Source organism: Scyliorhinus torazame, chromosome 6 (assembly GCF_047496885.1).
Source record: "Scyliorhinus torazame isolate Kashiwa2021f chromosome 6, sScyTor2.1, whole genome shotgun sequence".
NCBI lineage: Eukaryota > Metazoa > Chordata > Chondrichthyes > Carcharhiniformes > Scyliorhinidae > Scyliorhinus > Scyliorhinus torazame.
Window position 1 is genome coordinate 165411309 of NC_092712.1, and position 23085 is coordinate 165434393.

Here is a 23085-nt window from a genome sequence, read left to right on the forward strand (position 1 = left end):
TACTATTTTAGTTACTATTTTTGTTGTTTCTTATTTTGTTGTTGGCAGTTGCCGTTAGTTAGTATATTATTTATTTAAAAAACGATCAATGTATATATTATTACAAAGTTGTAAAATGAGAAATCTTTGTTTTTGTTTGATCGAAAAACTTTAATAAAATATATATATTTTTTAAAAAGGTAAGGGCGTTTGCCAGGCGGCAGGTGGTGGAATTCCCGTGGCTGCGGCCACACACAGTACAGGACAGGGTGCTCTCGGGGGGTGGAGAAGATCTCGGAAACTTACGAGGTGATGCAGGAGGAGGAGGAGGCCTCGGTGGTGGAGGTGAAAGGTAAGTGGGAGGAGGAGTTGGGAGAGGAAATTGAGGAAGGGACGTGGGCAGATGCCCTAGAGCGGGTGAACTCTTCCTCATCGTGCGTGAGGCTCAGCCTCAAACAGTTTAAGGTGCTGCACAGGGCACACATGACCGGGACAAGGATGAGCCGGTTTTTTGGGGGTGAGGACAGGTGTGTTCGGTGCTCAGGGAGCCCAGCAAACCACACCCACAAGTTCTGGGTGTGCCCAGCGCTGGAGGAATTTTGGAAGGGCGTAGCGAGGACGGTGTCGAGGGTGGTAGGATCCAGGGTCAAACCGGGCTGGGGGCTCGCAATATTTGGGGTCGCAGAGGAGCCGGGAGTGCAGGAGGCGAAAGAGGCCGGTATTCTGGCCTTTGCGTCCCTGGTAGCCCGGCGAAGGATTCTTCTTCAGTGGAAGGATGCGAGGCCCCCAAGCGTGGAATCCTGGATCAACGATATGGCGGGGTTTATTAAGTTGGAGAGGGTGAAATTCGCCTTGAGAGGGTCGGTACAAGGGTTCTTTAGGCGGTGGCAACCGTTCTTAGACTTCCTGGCAGAACGGTAGACATTGGTCAATGGCAGCAGGAACTCGGGGGTGGGGGGGGGGGGGGGGTTACTTAATTTTGTTTTTGTTATTTACACTGGAGGGTCTGAGGGGTTGTATATACCTGTTGTGTTTAGTCGGGGTGTTAATGTTAATTTATTATTCATGTACAGGGGGGAGGGGGGTATGGAGGGTTGTTTTTCTAGACTGTGTTTTGTACTTAACCCTGTTGGGTTCCTTTTTCATTTTGTTATTGATATTTTATGAAAACCTTAATTAAAAAAAAATTTTTTTTAAAGAGATGAGGAGTTATGTAGTTTGGGAAGAATGTTGCCAGAAAAGGTTGTAATATGTGGAATTCAGGGTGAGAGGAGTAGCGTTCCATTATATAAGGTAAGATTGGAAAGTCCAGTGAAGAGTGGTGAAGTGGTAGTAGGAGTAATAGAGAAACTATCTTGTCCAGGAATACAGTTTATCTTGGGATATGATATAGCTGGATCGCAAGTGGGAGTGATGCCTACTGTGGTTGATAAGCCAGTGGAAAATCAGACAACTGAAGTGTTGAAGGACGAGTATCCTGGGATTTTTCCGGATTGTGTAGTAACAAGGCTGCAAAGTCACAGGTTAAGACGAGGAGAAATCAAAGAGTGAAGATGAAGTGGAAGTTCAATTATCAGAAACAAATTTTGATCAGGTGGTTGAAAAAGAACAAGAACAGGTGGAGGATGAGGCGGATATTTTTGGTTCTGAAAAATTGGCGGAGTTACAACAGAAAGATGTAGAAATAAAACGGATGTATCAGAAAGCATACACGGAAGAGGAATCTGAGTGTATACCGGAGTGTTATTACCGTAAAAGTGATGTCTTAATGAGAAAATGAAGACCTTTACATGTGCAGGTGGATGAAAAGTTGGCAGAAGTTCATCAAGTAGTATTGCCGGTAGGGTATAGAAAGGAGGTGTTGCGAGTAGCACATGAGGCCATTTGGGAGTAAGGAAAACTCAAGCTAAATACAAAAACATTTTTATTGACCTGGACTACATAAAGATGTAGTTAAATTTTGTCGATCATGTCAAGTGATAGGGAAACCTCAAGCAGTGATAAAACCAGCGCCCTTAATACCCATTCCAGCATTTGAGGAACCTTTAACAAGGGTCTTAATTGGTTGCGTAGGACCGCTTCCTAAAACGAAAAGTGGGAATCAATATCTTTTGACTATAATGGATGTGTCTATTAGGTTTCCAAAGGCCATTCCAGTACGCAATATTACAGCTAAAAAGATTGTGGTGGAGTTACTTCAACTTTTTTACTAGATATGGACTACCCACAGAAATACAATCGGGTCAAGGATCATATTTTACCTTGACGTTATTCAAGCAGGTTATGGATATCTTAGGAGTAAAACAATTTAAATCAACTGCGTACCATCCAGAAGCGCAGGGAGCATTAGAAAGGTGGCATCAGACGTTAAAGATAATGTTGAGGGCTTATGGTCAAGGTTATCCAGAGGATTGGGATAAAGGAATTCCATTTGTACTGTTTGCAATTAGGGATGCACCGAATGAGTCAACCAAGTTCAGTCCTTTTGAACAAATTTTTGGTCATGAGGTAAGAGGACCACTTAAATTGATTAAGGAGAAATTGGTGAGTGAGCATTATTGCATTATTGGATTACGTGGCAAATTTTAGGGAACGATTAAATAGAGCAGGTGAATTGGCTAGACGACATTTAAAAATTTCACAAAATGTGATGAAACAGGTAGTGGACAAGAAATCCAAAGTTCGCAGTTTTGCCAGTGGAGATAAAGTTTTAGTATTGTTACCAGTGGTAGGGGAGCCTTTAAAAGCTAGGTTTTGTGGGCCTTACCAGATTGAAAGGAAATTAAGTGAGGTGAATTATGTGGTAAAAACAGCAGATAGAAGGAAGACTCACCGAGTGTGTCATGTAAATATGCTTAAAAGGTACTTTGAAAGGGAAGGAGAGAAAAAGGAGGAGGTTTTAATGATTCTAACTCAAAGTGACGAATCAAATCCAGATGACTTGGAATTTGACATACCTCAAATTAAATTGGAAAACGAGTATGTTCTTAAAAATTGGGATAAATTGTTGAGTTACCTTCCAGAGGAAAAACGGACTGACCTGAAAGAGTTATTGATATCACGTGGGCAGGTTTGTAGAGATAAATTGTGAAGTACTAAAATGGCTACACATGCAGTAGATGTGGGAAATGCTGTTCCAATCAAACAACATCCATATAGACTTAACCCTTTAAAATTGGCAGAGGTTAACAAAGAGATTGAGAGTATGCTTAAAAATGGCATAATTGAAATTGGTTGCAGCTAATGGAGCTCACCCATAGTGATGGTATCAAAACCAAACCATACCCAACAGTTGTGTGTGGACTATAGAAAAGTTAATGCAGTTACAAGAACGGACTCTTATCCGATCCCACATTTGAAGGATTGCATTGAGAAAGTGGGACAATCAACTTTTATTTCCAAACTGGATTTACTTAAAAGTTACTGGCAGGTACCTTTATCCGAAAAGACAAAGGAGATTTCAGCTCCTGTGACTCCAGATGGTATATGCCAATTCAAAGTTTTGCCATTTGGCATGAAAAACACCCCAGCCACATTTCAACGGTTAACTAACGAAGTTGTTTCAGGATTACCCAATTGTGCGGTACACATCGACGATCTGGTAATTTTCAGCTAGACATGGAAAGAACATTTAAAACCTCTGATGGAGTTATTCGATCGACTTCAGGAGGCGGGTTTGGTGATAAACCTAGCCAAAAGTGAATTTGGAGAAGTCCAAGTAACTTTCCTTGGCCATACAATCGGACAGGGTCGAATGGTCACACGGATGTGAAACCATAAGTTATTGGGGAGTTTCCGATACCCTCAAGACGAAGGAAAATATTGCGATTTCTTGGCATGAGTGGATTTGTTCGAACATTTGTGCAAATGTTTTGTAGCGTGATTGCTCCACTGATGGACTTGCTGAAGAAACGTCAAAAATTTCAGTGGACAGCGGACTTTCAACAGGCATTTGACTGCCTGAAAGCTGTGATAACCAATGCTCCGGTGTTGGAGAATTACAAGGGACTCTGCGATCAGATTGAACTAAAGTATTTGACTTTAAAGAGAAATGCCGAGGCATAGAGAAATGGATGGATCGTGCAGAGACCTTGTTCAAAAAGACTGTCAATCAAGAAGGATTTCAGTTGGAGGAAGAAGAACGAAAGAAAATGGACTATATTATTATATCTGTTTGCGAGTGTTGTTTTTTGAAACGTAAAAGTATATTTACTGTGTGCATTTCTTAAAGGATAGTGAAAAGGTGAAAAATGAAACCATCTTGAAGTTGATGGTTTATTTTTTTTCTTGGGGGGAGGTGTCACGTGAGTGTACCTTTAAGAAATGGTTGTTTATAAATAGGTATGTGACTTCCGGTGGTGTGGGCGAGCAGGGTGGCCGCAACACCAAGGGCTCCCGCCGGTGGCCGTGATTCGCGGCGATTTACGGGGAAATCCCCGAGTTCCTTACGCACTCCCTGACTATCGTCGGCCTTGGGGGCCGTCGCGAGCAGCCAGCAGGGCCGGTTTAAAAACCGGCGAAGAACCCCGCGCGTGTGTCGGGCGGCGGGGGCTGAGGCGCTGGGCCCGGCGCGGCAGGTTAGAGCAGCAGGAGCAGAGCTACGAGGAGGCCGAGGCAGCAGGCCCGAGGCCAGGGCACCATGTAGGGAGGGTCCTCCACGTCAGATGGCTTCCACCTAGGAAAAAGAAAGAAGGTTGAAGCCTGGTCCCAGGGGAGCTCTGGGTGAATGCAGAGGAGAAAGAAAGAAGGTTTAAGGAAGTTTAGTGAAAGTTTTTTATTTCTCTTCCCCCCTTTTTTTTTCAAAAAAATAATGTCAGATTGATGAAGGACAGGAGGGTTAAGGGGAGAGAGGAGAAAAGAAAGAAGATAAAAAAACAATAAGCCGCTAAAGGATGCGAAGAGCAGCGTCGAAGAAAGGAGGAAATGCGGGTTCGCCGCCGAAGGAGAAGACGAGCAAGTGTTGACAGGATGGCGGAAGCCGAACTGCAAGGCGGGGCCGCACTACTTACGGTGGAGAAGATGACCGAGGTAATGGCGGTGGAGCTGGAAAAACAGTTTGTGAGGCACATGGAGGCCTTGAGGAAAGAGACGGCGGTCGTGTTGAGGTCATTGGTGGAGGAGGCAATCGGCCCGATGAGGGTGGAGGAGGCAAAGGCATCAGCCGAGGTGAGAGAGCAGGGCGAGAAGATGAAGGAGGTGGAGGAGGCCATGACACGACACAGCGACCAGGTCACCTCGATGGGGGACGAGCTGCGGAGGGTGGTGGAGGTTAACAGAGGACTCCGAGCAAAGCTGGAAGACTTGGAAAACCGCTCAAGACGGCACAATTTGAGAATTGTGGGCTTGCCCGAAGGGACAGAGGGCCCAAGGCCAACGCAATACTTCGCTAAGAAGTTGGCGGAGCTGATGGGGGAGGATGAGAGCTCCACCCTATACGAGCTAGACCGAGCTCACGGTCATTAAGGCCGAAGCCCAAAGTGAACGAGCCACCAAGGGCAGTAATTATCTGCTTCCATAAGTTTTGCATGAAGGAGAAAGTATTAAGCTGGGCGAAGCAGAAGCGTGAGGTGCTGTGGGATGGTACTGCGGTTCGGATCTCCCAGGACCTGACGCTGGAGTTGGAAAAAGACGAGCGGCGTTTGGGCGAGTGAAGGCGGCTTTGTACAAGAAGGGGGTGCGATTTTGTGTGGTGTACCCGGCGAAGTTGAGAGTAACATATAACGCCAAAGACTTTTATTTTGAAGCGGCTGAGGCATTCGTGAGGGTAGAAAGCTTGGGACAGACGTGAAGAGAGACTGTGGACTGTGTTTGAGGGGCTGGAAAATGTACAAATGTTACAACTTTCTTTTTTCTGATTTGTATTGAAATTTACTTCTCTTTGCATTGTTACAGAGTTCAAGTTAATGGCGTTCTGTGTTGCGACGGTTAAATGTTATGTTAGTGAATTGTAGGGGTTGGATTGTTGGGTTTGTTTTGGAGTTTCTTTCTCTGGGACTGGGTGGAAGGGGGCGAGAGGTCTTGGTGGGGGGAGCCACCCGCGCTAGCTAACTAAAGTCAGTTAGTGAACGGGGGTGAGATGAGAGGAGGGCTCAGGATGTTGGAGCCTGGGTAGCAGGCTTCAATGGGCCTACGAGGCGAGCAAGAGGGGGTGGAGGGATGGAGGTTGGGGGATGTTTTTGTAGGGAGGGTTCTTGGGAGCGGGGGGGGGGGAAGGGGTTCGATGTTAACAATGGACAGGGGTGGGTCAAGCTTATGGGGCAGGGCCCGGTGGATGGTGATGGTGGATAAGAAAGGTGGGGGGGGGGGGGGGGGTGAGAGACCCCCAGTAAGGATAATCACGTGGAACATGAGAGGGCTAGGAGGTCCGGTCAAGAGGTCAAGGGTGCTTGCACATCTTAAAAGTTTGAAAGCCGATGTAGCAATGCTGCAGGAGACTCACTTGAGGGTGAAGGACCAGATGAGACTTAAAAAGGGCTGGGTTAGCCAAGTGTTTCACTCCGGATTTGATGGAAGGGCTCGAGGGGTAGCGGTGTTGGTCAGCAAAAGGGTACGCTTCCAGGTGGAGAAGGTGGTGGCAGATCAGGGGGGTAGATATGTGATTGGGGCAGGGGCGCTGGAGGGGGGATTAGTGGCGCTGTTAAGTGTATACAGTCCCAATAGGGACGATGTGGGATTCGCGAGGAAGGTGTTTGGGGCTATTCCTGACTTGGACACGCATGTGCTGATTGTGGGGGGGGGGACTGGAACTTGGTGCAGGAGCCAAGGTTGGACAGATCACGGCCGCGCTCGCTGGTCCCATCAGGGGGGGGCGAAGGCGCTGGCTGGGCTAATGGTGGAAATGGGAGGGGTGGACCCTTGGAGGTTCCTGCACCCGAGGGCACGGGAGTACTCTTTTTATCTCAGCGGTCTATCAGGTATACTCGCGGATCGACTTTTTTGTGGTGGGGAAGGCTTTGCTGGCTGGAGTCAAGGGGTCGGAATACTCTGCAATTGCAGTGTCAGATCACGCTCCACATTGGGTGCATATGGTGCTGGAGAAGGGGGCAGCGTAGAGACCGGGGTGGAAACTGGATGTGGGGCTTTTGGGGAACCAAGTGTTCTGTGAGAAAATTGAAAAGGTAATTAAGGAATATGTAGGTTTCAATTGTACGGGTGAGGTTTCGAAGGCAGTCATCTGGGAGGCCCTAAAGGCGGTGGTGAGCGGGGACGTGATTTTGTTTAAGACCAGGGTGGACAAAGAAGAGAGGTTGGAGTGGCAGAGGGTAATCGATGATATGTTGGAGGTAGATAGGAGGTATGCAGAGGATGGGGACCCCCTCCTCTGGAAAAGAGGAAGGAACTACAGGCGAGCTTTGACTGACTGTCCACCAGGAAGGCGGTGCGCCAACTGAGACGAGCAAGGGGTGCAGTTTATGAACATGGAGATAAGGCGGTAAAGTATGTTAGCAGGTCAGCTCCGGAGGGAGGCAGCGGCAAGGGAAATTCTTCAGGTGAAGGATAGGGCAGGGAAGTTGGTGGTGGCTCCAGTGCTGATTAACAAGGTTTTTGAGGAGTTTTATGAGAGGTTGTACAAGTCAGAGCCACCCGGGGGAGACCGTGAGATACAGGAATTACTAGATGGGTTGGAGTACCCGAGGATAGGGGAGGGGGACAGGGCTACATTAGAAGGAGCAATAGTGGAGCAGGAGATAAAGGATGCGATTGGGAGGATGCAGTCGGGAAAGGTGGCAGGGCCGGATGGGTTTCCGGTGGAATATTATAAAAAATGTAAGGATAGGTTGGCACCCCTGTTGGTGGGGATGTTTGAGGAGGCGATAGGGAAGGGGGTGTTGCCGCAAACCTTGGGGCAGGCATCGATTTCCCTGTTACTAAAAAAAGATAAGGATCCGACGGAGTGTGGGTCGTATCGGCCCATATCAAAGAACAAAGAAATGTACAGCACAGGAACAGGCCCTTCGGCCCTCCAAGCCCGTGCCGACCATGCTGCCCGACTAAACTACAATCTTCTACACTTCCTGGGTCCGTATCCCTCTATTCCCATCCTATTCATGTATTTGTCAAGATGCCCCTTAAATGTCACTATCGTCCCTGCTTCCACCACCTCCTCCGGTAGCGAGTTCCAGGCACCCACTACCCTCTGCGTAAAAAACTTGCCTCGTACATCTACTCTAAACCTTGCCCCTCTCACCTTAAACCTATGCCCCCTAGTAATTGACCCCTCTACCCTGGGGAAAAGCCTCTGACTATCCACTCTGTCTATGCCCCTCATAATTTTGTATACCTCTATCAGGTCTCCCCTCAACCTCCTTCGTTCCAGTGAGAACAAACCGAGTTTATTCAACCGCTCCTCATAGCTAATTCCCTCCATACCAGGCAACATTCTGGTAAATCTCTTCTGCACCCTCTCTAAAGCCTCCACATCCTTCTGGTAGTGTGGTGACCAGAATTGAACACTATACTCCAAGTGTGGCCTAACTAAGGTTCTATGCAGCTGCAACATGACTTGCCAATTCTTATACTCAGTGCCCCGGCCAATGAAGGCAAGCATGCCGTATGCCTTCTTGAGTACCTTCTCTACCTGTGTTGCCCCTTTCAATGACCTGTGGACCTGTACTCCTAGATCTCTTTGACTTTCAATACTCTTGAGGGTTCTACCATTCACTGTATATTCCCTACCTGCATTAGTCCTTCCAAAATGCATTACCTCACATTTGTCCGGATTAAACTCCATCTGCCATCTCTCCGCCCAAGTCTCCAAACAATCTAAATCCTGCTGTATCCTCCGACAGTCCTCATCGCTATCCGCAATTCCACCAACCTTTGTGTCGTCTGCAAACTTACTAATCAGACCAGTTACATTTTCCTCCAAATCATTTATATATACTACAAAGAGCAAAGGTCCCAGCACTGATCCCTGTGGAACACCACTGGTCACAGCCCTCCAATTAGAAAAGCATCCTTCCATTGCTACTCTCTGCCTTCTATGGCCTAGCCAGTTCTGTATCCATCTTGCCAGCTCACCCCTGATCCCGTGTGACTTCACCTTTTGTACTAGTCTACCATGAGGGACCTTGTCAAAGGCCTTACTGAAGTCCATATAGACAACATCCACTGCCCTACCTGCATCAACCATCTTAGTGACCTCCTCGAAAAACTCTATCAAGTTAGTGAGACACGACTTTCCCTTCACAAAACCGTGCTGCCTCTCACTAATACGTCCATTTGCTTCCAAATGGGAGTAGATCCTGTCTCAAAGAATTCTCTCCAGTAATTTCCCTACCACTGAAGTAAGGCTCACCGGCCTGTAGTTCCCGGGATTATCCTTGCTACCCTTCTTAAACAGAGGAACAACATTGGCTATTCTCCAGTCCTCCGGGACATCACCTGAAGATGGCGAGGATCCAAAGATTTCTGTCAAGGCCTCAGCAATTTCCTCTCCAGCCTCCTTCAGTATTCTGGGGTAGATCCCATCAGGCCCTGGGGACTTATCTACCTTAATATTTTTTAAGACACCCAACACCTCGTCTTTTTGGATCTCAATGTGACCCAGGCCATCTACACACCCTTCTCCAGACTCAACATCTACCAATTTCTTCTCTTTGGTGAATACTGATGCAAAGTATTCATTTAGTACCTCGCCCATTTCCTCTGGCTCCACACATAGATTCCCTTGCCTATCCTTCAGTGGGCCAACCCTTTCCCTGGCTACCCTCTTGCTTTTTATGTATGTGTAAAAAGCCTTGGGATTTTCCTTAACCCTATTAGCCAATGACTTTTCGTGACCCTTCTAGCCCTCCTGACTCCTTGCTTAAGTTCCTTCCTACTTTCCTTATATTCCACGCAGGCTTCGTCTGTTCCCAGCCTTTTAGCCCTAACAAATGCCTCCTTTTTCTTTTTGACAAGGCCTACAATATCTCTCGTCATCCAAGGTTCCCGAAAATTGCCGTATTTATCCTTCTTCCTCACAGGAACATGCCGGTCCTGAATTCCTTTCAACTGCCACTTGAAAGCCTCCCACATGTCGGATGTTGATTTGCCCTCAAACATCCGCCCCCAATCTATGTTCTTCAGTTCCCGCCTAATATTGTTATAATTAGCCTTCCCCCAATTTAGCACATTCATCCTAGGACCACTCTTATCCTTGTCCACCAGTACTTTAAAACGTACTGAATTGTGGTCACTGTTACCGAAATGCTCCCCTACTGAAACATCTACCACCTGGCCGGGCTCATTCCCCAATACCAGGTCCAGTACCGCCCCTTCCCTAGTTGGACTGTCTACATATTGTTTTAAGAAGCCCTCCTGGATGCTCCTTACAAACTCCGCCCCATCTAAGCCCCTGGCACTAAGTGAGTCCCAGTCAATATTGGGGAAGTTGAAGTCTCCCATCACCACAACCCTGTTGTTTTTACTCTTTTCCAAAATCTGTCTACCCATCTGCTCCTCTATCTCCCGCTGGCTGTTGGGAGGCCTGTAGTAAACCCCCAACATTGTGACTGCACCCTTCTTATTCCTGATCTCGACCCATATAGCCTCACTGCCCTCTGAGGTGTCCTCCCGCAGTACAGCTGTGATATTCTCCCGAACCAGTAGCGCAACTCCACCTCCCCTTTTACATCCCCCTCTATCCCGCCTGAAACATCTAAATCCTGGAACGTTTAGCTGCCAATCCTGCCCTTCCCTCAACCAGGTCTCTGTAATGGCAACATCATAGTTCCAAGTACTAATCCAAGCTATAAGTTCATCTGCCTTACCCGTAATACTTCTTGCATTAAAACATATGCACTTCAGGCCACCAGACCCGCTGTGTTCAGCAACTTCTCCCTGTCTGCTCTGCCTCAGAGCCACACTGTCCCTATTCCCTAGTTCCCCCTCAATGCTCTCACCTTCTGACCTATTGCTCCCATGCCCACCCCCCTGCCATACTAGTTTAAACCCTCCCGTGTGACACTAGCAAACCTCGCGGCCAGGATATTTATGCCTCTCCGGTTTAGATGCAACCTGTCCTTCTTATACAGGTCACACCTGCCCCGGAAGAGCTCCCAGTGGTCCAGATAACGGAAACCCTCCCTCCTACACCAGCTGTTTAGCCACGTGTTTAGCTGCTCTATCTTCCTATTTCTAGCCTTACTGGCACGTGGCACAGGGAGTAATCCCGAGATTACAACCCTCGAGGTCCTGTCTTTTAACTTTCTGCCTAGCTCCCTAACCTCCTGCTGCAGGACCTCATGCCCCTTCCTGCCTATGTCGTTAGTACCAATATGTACAACGACCTCTGCCTGTTTGCCCTCCCCCTTCAGGATGCCCTCTACCCGTTCGGAGACATCCTGGACCCTGGCACCAGGGAGGCAACATACCATCCTGGAGTCTCTTTCACGTCCACAGAAGCGCCTATCTGTGCCCCTGTCTATAGAGTCCCCTATTACTATTACTCTTCTGCGCTTTGACGCTCCCTTCTGAACATCAGAGCCAGCCGTGGTGCCACTGCTCTGGCTGCTGCTGTTTTCCCCTGATAGGCTATCCCCCCCGACAGTATCCAAAGGGGTATACCTGTTCGAGAGGGGGACAACCACAGGGGATTCCTGCACTGACTGCCTGCCCTTTCTGGTGGTCACCCATTTCTCTGCCTGCACCTTGGGTGTGACCACATTTACATAACTGCGATCTATGATGCTTTCCGCCACCTGCATGCTCCTAAGTGCATCCAATTGCTGCTCCAACCGAACCATGCGGTCTGTGAGGAGCTCCAGTTGGGTGCACTTTCTGCAGATGAAGCCATCCGGGATGCTGGAAGCCTCCCGGACCTGCCACATCTCACAGTCAGAGCACTGCACCCCTCTAACTGACATTGCGTCAATTAATTAAAAGTAAAAATTTTTTTAAAAATGTTTTTAATATTTTTTTTTAAATTTCAAAGTTACTGTTAACTATCTGTTTCCTAGCACTAGATTTCTAATAGAAATGCGAAAGCTAAATATAATACTCTCCGATCTCTGGCTTAGATATCCCTTTAAATTATAATTAAGTAATTATGTTTAATTAGTTACCAATGCTTAATTTTTTTAATTTAGTGTAGATTCCCAACCAGCCACTCAGGCCACAGCTTTTCTGTGATGTCACTTCAGTTACCCCCCAACACACACAATTTGAAAAAGGTATAAAAGTAAAAATGAGTAAAAATCACTTTCTTACCTTCTTACCCTCTGAGTGTCTTAGATGTTCTCAGGTTCTCTCCCTGACAGAGACTGCTCCTCCTCCTCCGAACGGCTCCCGAAACTAGGCCGCGATCTTTAAAATCTCCGCTCCAACTCGCAGCTCCCACGCTTTTAAATCTCCCGCGCTGTTTTCACTGTCCCGGCTCACTCAGCTCCCGCGCTGTTTTCAAAGTCCCGGCTCACTCAGCTCTCGTGCTGTTTTCAAAGTCCCGGCTCACTCACCTCTCGCGCTGTTTTCAAAGTCCTGGCTCCCTCAGCTCCCGTGCTGTTTTCACTGTCCCGGCTCACTCACCTCTCGCGCTGTTTTCAAAGTCCCGGCTCACTCTCCTCTCGCGCTGTTTTCAGAGTCCTGGCTCCCTCATCTCCCGCGCTGTTTTCAATGTCCCGGCTCGCTTACCTCTCGCGCTGTTTTCAGAGTCCTGGCTCCTCACCTCTCGCGCTGTTTTCAAAGTCCGGCTCACTCACCTCTCGCGCTGTTTTCAGAGTCCTGGCTCCCTCACCTCTCGCGCTGTTTTCAATGTCCCGGCTCACTCACCTCTCGCGCTGTTTTCAGAGTCCCGGCTCACTCACCTCTCGCGCTGTTTTCAGAGTCCCGGCTCCCTCACCTCCGCGCTGTTTTCAAAGTCCCGGCTCACACACCTCCCGCGCTGTTTTCAAAGTCCCGGCACACTCAGCTCCCGCGCTGTTTTCAAAGTCCCGGCTCACCCACTTCTGAATGTGGACGTAAAAGTGTTGCCGAAGGTACCAGCGGGTAGGCTGGAGGAGTGCTCCCGAAGGTGATAGGGGAGGATCAGTCAGGGTTCGTGAAAGGGAGGCAGCTGTTTTCTAACATTAGGAGGGTTTTGAACGTTGTTATGGCACCGGCGGAAGGGAAGGAAACAGAGGTAGTTGTGGCATTGGACGCCGAGAAGGCGTTGATCGGGTACAATGGGGGTACCTGGTTGCAGTGCTGGAGCGGTTTTGGAATGGACCAAGATTTGTGAACTGGGTAAAGCTATTATATAAGGAGCCGAGGGCGAGTGTCCGCACAAATGATATCAGTTCGAGATACGTTTCTCTCCACCGTGGGACGAGACAGGGATGTCCTATGTCCCCCCTGCTGTTTGCACTTGCGATTGAGCCGTTGACCATCGCATTGAGAAGTTCGGGAGCATGGAAAGGAATAGTGCGGGGGGGGGGGGGGGGAGGGGGGGTGGATAGGGGGCGCGATTCTCCACTCCCACGCCAGTTGGGAGAATTGCGTGGGCCGCCAAAATTTACGGGGACGCCGGTCCGACACCCTCCCGCGATTCTCCCCAAGCGGCGGGGAACGGCCCGGTCAAGTTTCACGGGCCGCAGGCCTGAGAATCGCCGGAGACACCCAAAATGGCGATTCCCTCCGGCACCCCCGCTATTCTGAGGCCTGGGGACTGGAGAAAGGGGGCAGTGTCAGCGGTGTACGGAGCTATTTTGGAAGAGGGATAAGGCACCACTGGAAGGGATCAAAGCAAAGTGGGAGGAAGAGCTGGGAGAGGTTATAGAGGAGGGGGTCTGGTGTGAGGTGCTCCAGAGAGTGAATGCCTCCACCTCATGTGCAAGGTTGGGGTTGATACAGCTGAAGGTGTATATAGAGCGCACCTCACGAGGGCGAGGATGAGCCATTTTTTGAAGGAGTAGAGGATGTGTGTGAGCGTTGCCGGGGGGGGGGGGGGGGGGGGGGGGGCGCGCGCGAATCACGTTCATATGTTTTGGTCCTGTCCAAAGCTAGGGGAGTCCTGGAAGGAGGTGTTTAGGGTAATTTCCAAGGTGTGTGCGTGTGAAACTGGACCCGGGGTCCCCAGGAGGCCATATTCGGGATGTCGGACCAGCCAGTGTTGGAAACGGGAGCGGAGGCAGATATCATAGCCTTCGCCTCATTGGTCGCCCAAAGGCGGATCCTGCTGGGATGGAGAGCAGCCTTTCCACCCAGTGCCGTGGCGTGGCGGCGGGGACCTGTTGGAATACTTGACCCTTGAGAAGGTTAAGTTCGAACTGAGGGGAAGCTCGGAGGGGTTCTACAAGTCATGGGCACTATTTATTATGCACTTTCAAGAACTGGATAACATCGAACATTAGTTGGGGGGGGGGGGGGGGGGGTGTAGATTAAGGGTGACGCTGGGTAATCCCTGATTCCTTTTTGTCATTTGTTTATGTAACATGCGGGCTGATGTTTGGGGGTTGGTGGGCGGATGGAATCATTGTTATTATGGGGATTGACATATTTTGCTGATTATTGTTTATTGTTGATGGGTGTAAATGCGGGAGAAAATGTGAAAAAAGAGAATAAAAATATATATTTTTAAAATAAATAAATGGGTATGTATATAAATATCTGTAGTGAGAGTACCTTTAAGAAATGGGTGTTTATTACTGCAGTGATGTCAGAGAGTGAGTGGAGCTGGGCTGTCTGTAAGCTTTTTGCTTTCATTTTAGGCTGTTGCTGCAGGGGTGTGTTTTAGTTTAGTTTTCAGAGCTGGATAGCTGCAGTCACAGCCAGGTGTAGTGGAGGCTCTCTCTGTAATCTAAAGAATGTAAATCGATCTTTTGGTGATTTAAAACTAATAACTGCTCTCAGTAATGACTTTAACCTGATGTGCTTCTGTTAAAAGGTGTTTTAAGTCTTATGGATGTTAAAAGGAAAGTAAGAATTACTTCGTGTTGTTATCTTTGGGGGTTATATTTGAATTGATGTTCACTGTCTGTTTTAAAAGGTTAACTTGAGTTCATAGAATAAACATTGTTTTGCTTTTAAAAAATACTTTTCCATTTCAGCTGTACCACATCTGTAGAGTGGGCCGTGTGCTCCCCATACCACAATCTATTAAAAGTTGTGGGTCAGGTGAACTTCCATGATACATTTTGGGGTTCTCTAAACCCTGGCCCATAACAAAACACAAAACCCACCAAACACATTAAATCCCCCGCCTCCCTTCCTTCCCCTCCTTCCACACACAAAGTCGAGGTAGTCCCCCTCCGCAGTACCTCGCACCACAATCCTTCCTCCAGCGCCCACCCCCAGCTCTTCTCCCCCCCCCCCCCCCACTTCGCCTTGACCCCCTTCTCCAAAATCCTCCCATAAATCGCCGATACGACCCCCCCCTGCTGACAGCACAGCCTCCAACAGCGAGGAGACTGGCGCTATCCGAAGGATCGGGAAGACCTTCCTCGCAAAGTCCCACACCTGCATGTACCGGAAACTCTCCCCGCCCCCGCGCCAACTCAAACTTCTCATTCAGCTCTTCAAGCTCGCAAACCTCCCTCCCAAAAAAGAGATCTTTCGGTTTTGTAATCCCTTTCACTTTTTATCCTCCCCAGCTCAAGCCTGTGATTTCCCTGATCGGTATCCCCCGAACCTGCTCCCAACCTAAGATGCTGCCGAAGCTGCCTCCAAATCTTCAGCATAGTCACCACCACCGGACCCACCGAATACTTTACTGGGGCCAACGGGAGCAGAGCTGCTGCCGGCGTCCACAACCGCTACCCCCTACATGAATCCACCTCATTCCTAACCAAAAAACGCCCACAACTCCCTATTCCATCCCTGAACCTTCTCTGCATTCGCCGGCCAATAATAACATCAAATTCTGCAGCACCATCTTCCTTATCCTTGCCATCTTCCCCACCCAGACAAATTAAGAGATCAGCCTATCCACTCCCCTGAAAGACCAATAGGCATTGAAACAAAAGCAAGAATTGTGGCAATATATTTATCTTTACTGTACCCGGCCCGCCAACGACCGAGGAAGATTATCCCACCTCAACACGTCAGCCTTCAATCCTCCCCACCAAGCTAGTGAAATTGGACTTTCAGAGACCTGCCCAGACCCGGCCACCTGTACCCCCAGATACCGACATCGAGAGGCTGCCAGACTGAATGGCAGCCCACCTCCCCACCCCCCCAACCCCCCCCCCAACACCACCCCCCCAAACCCCCCCAACACCACCCCCCACCCCCCCAACACCACCCCCTCCACCCCAACCACCCCCAACCCGCCCCCCCCAACACCACCCCACCCACCCCCAACACCACCCCACCACCCCAACCCCCCCCTCCCCCCCATCCCCATCCCAGCTTCCGCCGCTGGAGAGGAAACCGCAAAGTACTCACTATTCCCCAAATTCAACTTATACTCAGAGAACATCCCAAATCTCTGCAGCAAGCCCATTATATTCCCCACCGAGAAGCCCGGCTCTGAAATATATAAGTCATCCGCACACAAGGACACCCTATGCTCCACTCGCCCCACCCCGCCAACCCCCCCCCCCCCCTCACTATCCCCTTCCACACCCCAAGCTCCTCATGGCCAAGAACTCTGTCTCCAATGCAAACAGAAGGGGGGGCAGGTCATAGGACACCTCTGCATGCACCCCTGATCCTCCCCAAACTGGCCCCACCGCTTTCCCCGCTGCAGCTTCCTGATTGCCATCTTCACTTCCTCCAGCCCCATCAGCTCCTCCAGCCCTGCCCTCTCCACCTCACCCAACCTTGGGCACTCCAACCACACCCCCCTAACCCTAACCCCCCCCCCCCCCCAAGAACTCACTCATCACCCGCTCAACAAGGCCCTAGAAAACTCAAGCACCTTGTTCCAGAGCCACCACCAACTCCCTCGTCTTATCCCGGACCATCTCCCTCGCTGCAGCCTCCCTACGAAGCTGACCTGCTAACATAAGCCTTGCCCTCTCCCCATACTCAAACAGTTCCCCCTTGCCTTTCTCAACTGACGGACCGCTTTCCCTGTGGACAGGAGGTAGAACCTCGCCTGCTACTCCACCCTCTTTGCCAGGTGCTCCGGATCCGAGTCCCCCGCATATCTCCCATCTACCCTCAAAATCTCTTCTATCAACTGTTGGCATTCCTCCCTATCCATCTTAGTCTTAAACGAGATCACCTCCTCCTCATCATCACCTTCAGATCCTCCCAAACCACCGACCACAAGGCCTCGCTCATGCAATTAAACCCCACATACACCTCAAAACACTTTTGCTCGCTTGTCACAGAAGCTCTGATCTGCCAATAACCCCACATCCATTCTCCACCCTGGCCTCTGGGCTGCCCCCATCTCCAGTACCATGTCCATCCAGTGCGGAGCATGAATTGAGATCACAATTGCCAAATACTCTGCCCTCTTAACCCCAGCCAACAGCACCTTACCCACTACAAAAAAGTCAATCCTTGAGAACACCTTGTGCACTGGGAAAAAGGAATACACACGGTCCCTCGGATGTAAAAAATCTCCATGGGTCAACCCCCCACCATCTCCCTCAGGAGCCTGGCCAGCGCCTTCGCCCCCCCCCCCCCCCCCACCCTCCCATCTCCTTCAGGAGCCCAGCCAACACCTTTGCCCCCCACCCCCCTTCCCCGGACGGGGTCAACGTGCTTGGCTGAGACCTATCCACCCTCCGCTCCAGCTCTGTGTTCCAATTCCACCCCCCCATATCAACTCGGGGGTATCCAGATTCGGAATGGCATCCAACTCCCTTCACGAACCCCGCGTCATCCCAATTGGGGGTATATACCCTAGCCAACTTCACCAACCTTCCCTTCCAGCGCACTCACGTATCTGCTCCCCTGATACGCCATCACCTTCTCCATCTGGAACGTCACCCGCTTGCCCCCCCCAGGCCCTACTATCAAACCAGAATGAAACATCTGGCTCACCCAGCCCTTCCCAAGCCCCATCTGGTCCTTCACTCTCAGATGTGTCTCTTGCAGCATCAGCATATCAGCTTTTAAACTCTTCAAATGCACAAAACCTCTCGTTCTCTTCACCGGTCCCCCTAACCACACCCCTCACGTGCCACGTCACCATTCTGACCGGGGTGTCTCACTCCCCACGCCCCTCCAATCCACCATTACCCCAGGCCCCGCACATCCTACCGGACCCGCCCCAACCTTTTGTTACCGTCGACCCCTTCACCCTCCCTCCAAGAATCACCCCCATCCACTTCCTCTCACCTTACCCAGTATTGATCCCCTCCCCCCACCATTCATACCTCCCAGGTCCATCAACACCTGTTCTACCAGGCTCCAGCAACTGTGCCCCCCCGACCACAAGACTCCCGTTCACTAGCCAACCTTTGTTTGCTAGCGCGGTGCCGCTGCCAGAGCCCCCCTCCTCAGAAACCCGGCCCCTCATGTCCAAAACCCCACTGCCCCCAAAACAAGAAATAAAGAACCACCACACCCACAACCTCTTTCTCTCCCCTCTCCCCCCCCCCCCCACCCCCCCACCCCCCCCCACCACACACACACCAAATTAAGAGACAGAAACAAAACCTCAATCCAAGGGAAAAAACTCACATTCCCATTACCCACAAACAAAGTCCAAATCCCAACTTTTTCCAAGCTTTGACAAAGATTATCTGGACTCGAAACGTTAGCTCTTTTCTCTCCCTACAGATGCTGCCAGACCTGCTGAGATTTTCCAGCATTTTCTCTTTTGGTCCCTACTTTCAGTCCCAGTCCTTCAACCTTAACCACCACCTCAAAACAAAAGTCCTTTGCGCGGTAGACCAGTCCAAACTTCACTCCGCTGCCATACAGTGCCGCCTTCACCCGTTCAAAGGCCTTCTCGCCAACTCCGACGTCAGACCTTGATATATGCGTATCTCAATGCCTTCTCCTTTCACAGCTTGTCTCAGCTTCACCCAACTCAAAACCTTCTCCTTCACGTGGTAGCTGTGGAAGCAAACTATGACCACCCTTGGTGGCTCATGCGCTTTAGGCCTTAGCGAACGATGTGCCCTGTTCAACTCCGAGGTAGGGCTCGTTCCACCACAGAGTGGGTAGTCAGAAGCTTTTTCCCAGGGGGGAAGAGTCAATTACTAGGGGACATACGTTTAAGGTGCAAGGGGCAAAGTTTAGAGGAGATGTGCGAGGGAAATTTTTTTTTTTTTTTTTTAAACACGGAGGGTAGTGGGTGCCTGGACCTCGCTGCCGGAGGATGTGGTGGAAGCAGGTACGATAGTGACGTTTAAGGGGCGTCTTGACGAATACATGAAAAGCATGGGAATAGAGGGGATATTGGTCCCAGAAGTGCAAAAGGTTTTAGGTTATACAGCAGCATGGTCGACGCAGGCTTGGACAGCTGAAGGGTCTGTTCCTGCGCTGTACCTTTCTTTCTTCTTTGAGTGTAGGAACGGAGAAGCTGTTCCCAGTCAGGATGGTGTGTGGCTTGGAGGAACTGGCAGGAAATGGGGACCCCCATGCATCTGCTGCCTTTGTCCTCCTTGGTGGTGCGGGTGGATGGTTTTGAAAGGTGCTGTCAAAGAAGCCTTGTTGAGTTCCTATAGCGCAATTTGTATATGGTACACAGTGCTGCTACTGTGCGTTGGTGGTGGAAGGAGTAAATGTTTACGATGGTGGTGGATGGGGTTCTGATCAAGCAGGCTGCGTTGTCCTGGATGAAATCGTGCTTTGAGTGTTGTTGGGAACTGCACTCATCCAAATAAGTGGAGAATATTTATCACACTCCTGGTGTCATGGAGTGTCCCTTTAAGAAATGTTTTTGTCTTATCACATGGCTTCAGTGATGTCATTGTGTGAGTCGAGCTGGGATGTGGCTCTGTGGGTTTTACTTTTGCTTTGGACTGGTTTTGAACTGCACGGGTTGAAAGAAGTGTTTCTCTATCTTCATTTTAAAAGCTGTTTCCAGACTGCTTGATAACATAAAAGAGATAATTGCTTTCTGGAAGGAATTCAAATCTGCTGTTTGGAAAGGAAACAAGAGTATCAATACCAAGTTATATACCAGTAAGATGCCGGTGTGCTGGGCCACACTGTTGAAAAGGGGTTTCTGGTTTTACTTGGATTTTGTTATTGAATTGGAACAGGGGGATTCATTAAGGGTTATCCATAGATTACTGTAACTGTGTGGATCTTTGTTTGTAGTTGATAAAAATTCTTACTGTGTGTGTTTATACAAATATTAACTTAATTTGTAGAATAAAGCTTGTTTTTTGATTAAAGGCGCCTATGGACTCTGTTAATAACACCTGAAAGGCAGGCTCTTGTGCTCATCGTAACCAAAATCAACAAACAGTTATAGGTCAGGTGAACTCCATTAAATACTTTGGAATTTTCTAAACCCTGGCCCATAACACTGGTGCTTTGATATAAAGGGCAGTCACACTCGCATCCCCTTCATTCAGATCTTAGTCCACATTTGGACTAAGGCTGTAATGAGATCAGCAGGCGAATGGTTCTGGCCCTGTGAGGGAATAAGAAGGATATCCCTGAAGCACTGACCATCATTGAGACATAGTGGACATTGCAGAAAATACAAGATTGGAAATAGACTAATCGAGGTGTCTGCATTCAAAAAGGATGATAAAGAGACAGGGAACTACAGACATATTTATCTATTCCCATTCCAAATAGAATCATGTAGTAAAACTTGACTATCTTAAAACAATAACATTGTTTAACAGCAGTCAGTGTAGATTCAGAAACAAAGATGCTGCCTCACTAATCTCCCAACTTCTAGGCAACTCTCATAGATTGTGGGAAGCTGCATGGGTGCAGTTTCCCTCAACTTCCAAACTGCATGGGTGCAGTTTCCCTCAACTTCCAAACTGCATGGGTGCAGTTTACTTCGACTTTCTGCAGAAGCTATTTTTTAATTCAACCATCTTTTTAAATGTCTCTTTGCATCACAGTGCCTGTCATTCAGCAGCAGACATCAGTTTCTCATGATTACCTGTGTAAAAGTTCATGTTTGATGGTCTTTAAATGATTTAAACTATTTTGGTCCTCGTCAAACGTAAAGATTTCCACTGTGGTGATTTGCCGTGGATGATTCACAACAAAAACATACACAGTACCATCTAGAAATAAAGTAAAGTAGAGTGTCAGTTAATGAACCCAAGGAACATTAAGAACACTGTTGTATGACCCTGTAGACATGTTTACAAAAGTTAAAATATTCATAATTTGTAATTATGTTCCTACAACATGACATTAATTGGCAAACTATCAAAGGTCTTTCCACTTTAACCTTTCTGATTAACAGTACTTCTTGGATCCAAAAGTTCTCCCATGTCAACAATTACTTTTTTGATCCTTACCTCCATCTATATATGTACTCAGCCCGTGTGGATTAAATGATTCCACGTCAAACCCACGACTGATTCTCAGTTCAACAGCTGACAGAACGGATGTATTTAGGTCCACAAGGAGGATATGCCCTGGTCGATCTCTGTTAAAGTTAGGCAATGATTGGTACTTCAGGCCCTTGAAAGCAAAAAAAACGGGAACAGACACTATCTTGCAATTATAGAAATAAAGCATGTTCAATGGAACTTCAACCTTACAGGCATAATAATAATCTGTACTTTTCAGAATTTTAAATTAGTTATTCTACACAGTTATTACCGCAAATTTGTTTAATCATTTTGCACAAACACTTTGCCTATCAGATACAAGTAACAGTGCAACTTGGTGCTGTAAAATGGGTACTGGCATTAAACAGTGGGAACGTGGCTCACACATGCAAGTCCTTTCTGAGTCTTCTGTCCATATCCGACTGTCCGCAAGGAACGCGGTTCTCTCTCTCAGGGTGCCTGCAGGGTGAACCCGGTGTGGCTGGTTCTGGCACCCAGGTGAGCAATGACATTGGGTTGGTCCAAACACAATAGAATCATAGAATCCCTACAGTGCAGAAGATGGCCATTCGGCCCATTGAGTCTGCACGGACTCTGTAAAGGCACCCTACCTAGGCCCACACCATCCCTGTAACCCCACCTAACCGTTGGACACTAAGGGGCAGTTTACATGTCCAATCCTCCTAATCTGCACATCTTTGTACTTTAGGTGGAAACCCACATAGATACAGGGAGAATGTACAAACTCCACCCAAGGCCGGAAGTGAACCTGGTTCCCTGGCACTGTGAGGCAGCAGTGCTAACCACTGTGCCACCTTTGTACCCAAGAGTTATCCTGTTTTCCCCCTGGGGTAGGAGGGAGGTCCCCCTGTGGTTCGGTTAGCAGGCTCTCGTCTATTTTTGAATACCTCGGGCAGTAGCCTGGGCAGTTCGGTTAGTCAAAGTAGTTCTGGCTCTTTCTCTTTATCCTTTTATTCCTTCTGAGAGAACCTGGAGGTGTGTCTTCTGCTCAGTCCCTCACCCTCACTTTCATCTTGGATTTCCTCTGAGCTACTTGTGTTGATGTTAAGATGTCAGGTCCTTGTGCCCTGTTTAAATGAGCGGACACTTTTGAAAAGTGCTCTTGTGATAGTCCCAATTCTTTTTCTGAGTGGTCCTGGTTGTTGGGGTGGGCTGGGCCAGGCCTCCCTCCCAGGGAATTAGGGTCTTGCTTGCTCGTTGCTTAATTTTCAATGGGGGACCTTGGATTTGAGGTTTGAAGTCTGAGGCCTGGGATTTTCTTGGACTTGTGGTACTTGGTCTTCTCCTTATTGTCTTATAGTTGTGCAATGGTTGTCTGCTCTGTCCTGGGCCTGGAAGGGGGTTGCATTGTGGGTGTCAGTGTAATTCCCCCTTAACTCTAGGATACATGGGATTTATTTAATTCCTGTTATTTTTAAGCTATGGGCATGATGTAATTATGTGTTGTTGACTGTATCCTGCTTGATGCAGGCAGACCTTGTATTCAAGGGAGGTGGGGGGCAACACATTGGAGATTTTCTCCCCAACTCATCCTGTCTTATTTGCTTCTATTTAACAAAGCCTTTTGTTTTAATGCTCTCCTGCTTTGCAGTGATACCTATGGCTTTTTCCGTCTTTCTCTTTTGTTTTGATGTGACCACCAAACTCAAGAGAAATACATTTTTTTAAAAGGCTGTTTAGTTTAAAGTACCTGTTCTCCAATGCCTTTTGGGGAAGGAAAAAAAATCAATGAATTAGATAAATATCT

General features: G+C 48.6%; 1 protein-coding gene and 1 long non-coding RNA gene across 3 annotated transcripts in view; one reads left to right on the plus strand and one right to left on the minus strand.

Moving 5' to 3' along the window:
• Positions 1 to 23085, minus strand: part of LOC140425128 (serum paraoxonase/arylesterase 2-like) — a 90449-nt gene that overhangs the window by 53655 nt on the left and 13709 nt on the right. For both annotated transcript variants that reach the window (XM_072509050.1, XM_072509052.1), the window contains exons 4-5: positions 21282 to 21447; positions 20915 to 21041 (exon numbers count right to left, since the gene is read on the minus strand). In XM_072509050.1, the coding sequence (XP_072365151.1) occupies positions 20915 to 21041; positions 21282 to 21447 (293 nt within the window). The remainder of the gene's footprint in view (positions 1 to 20914; positions 21042 to 21281; positions 21448 to 23085) is intronic.
• The window catches only part of LOC140425129 (uncharacterized), a 65368-nt gene that overhangs the window by 31903 nt on the left and 10380 nt on the right, over positions 1 to 23085 (plus strand). The window contains exon 3 of the long non-coding RNA XR_011947768.1: positions 180 to 331. This is a non-coding gene — a long non-coding RNA (uncharacterized lncRNA). The remainder of the gene's footprint in view (positions 1 to 179; positions 332 to 23085) is intronic.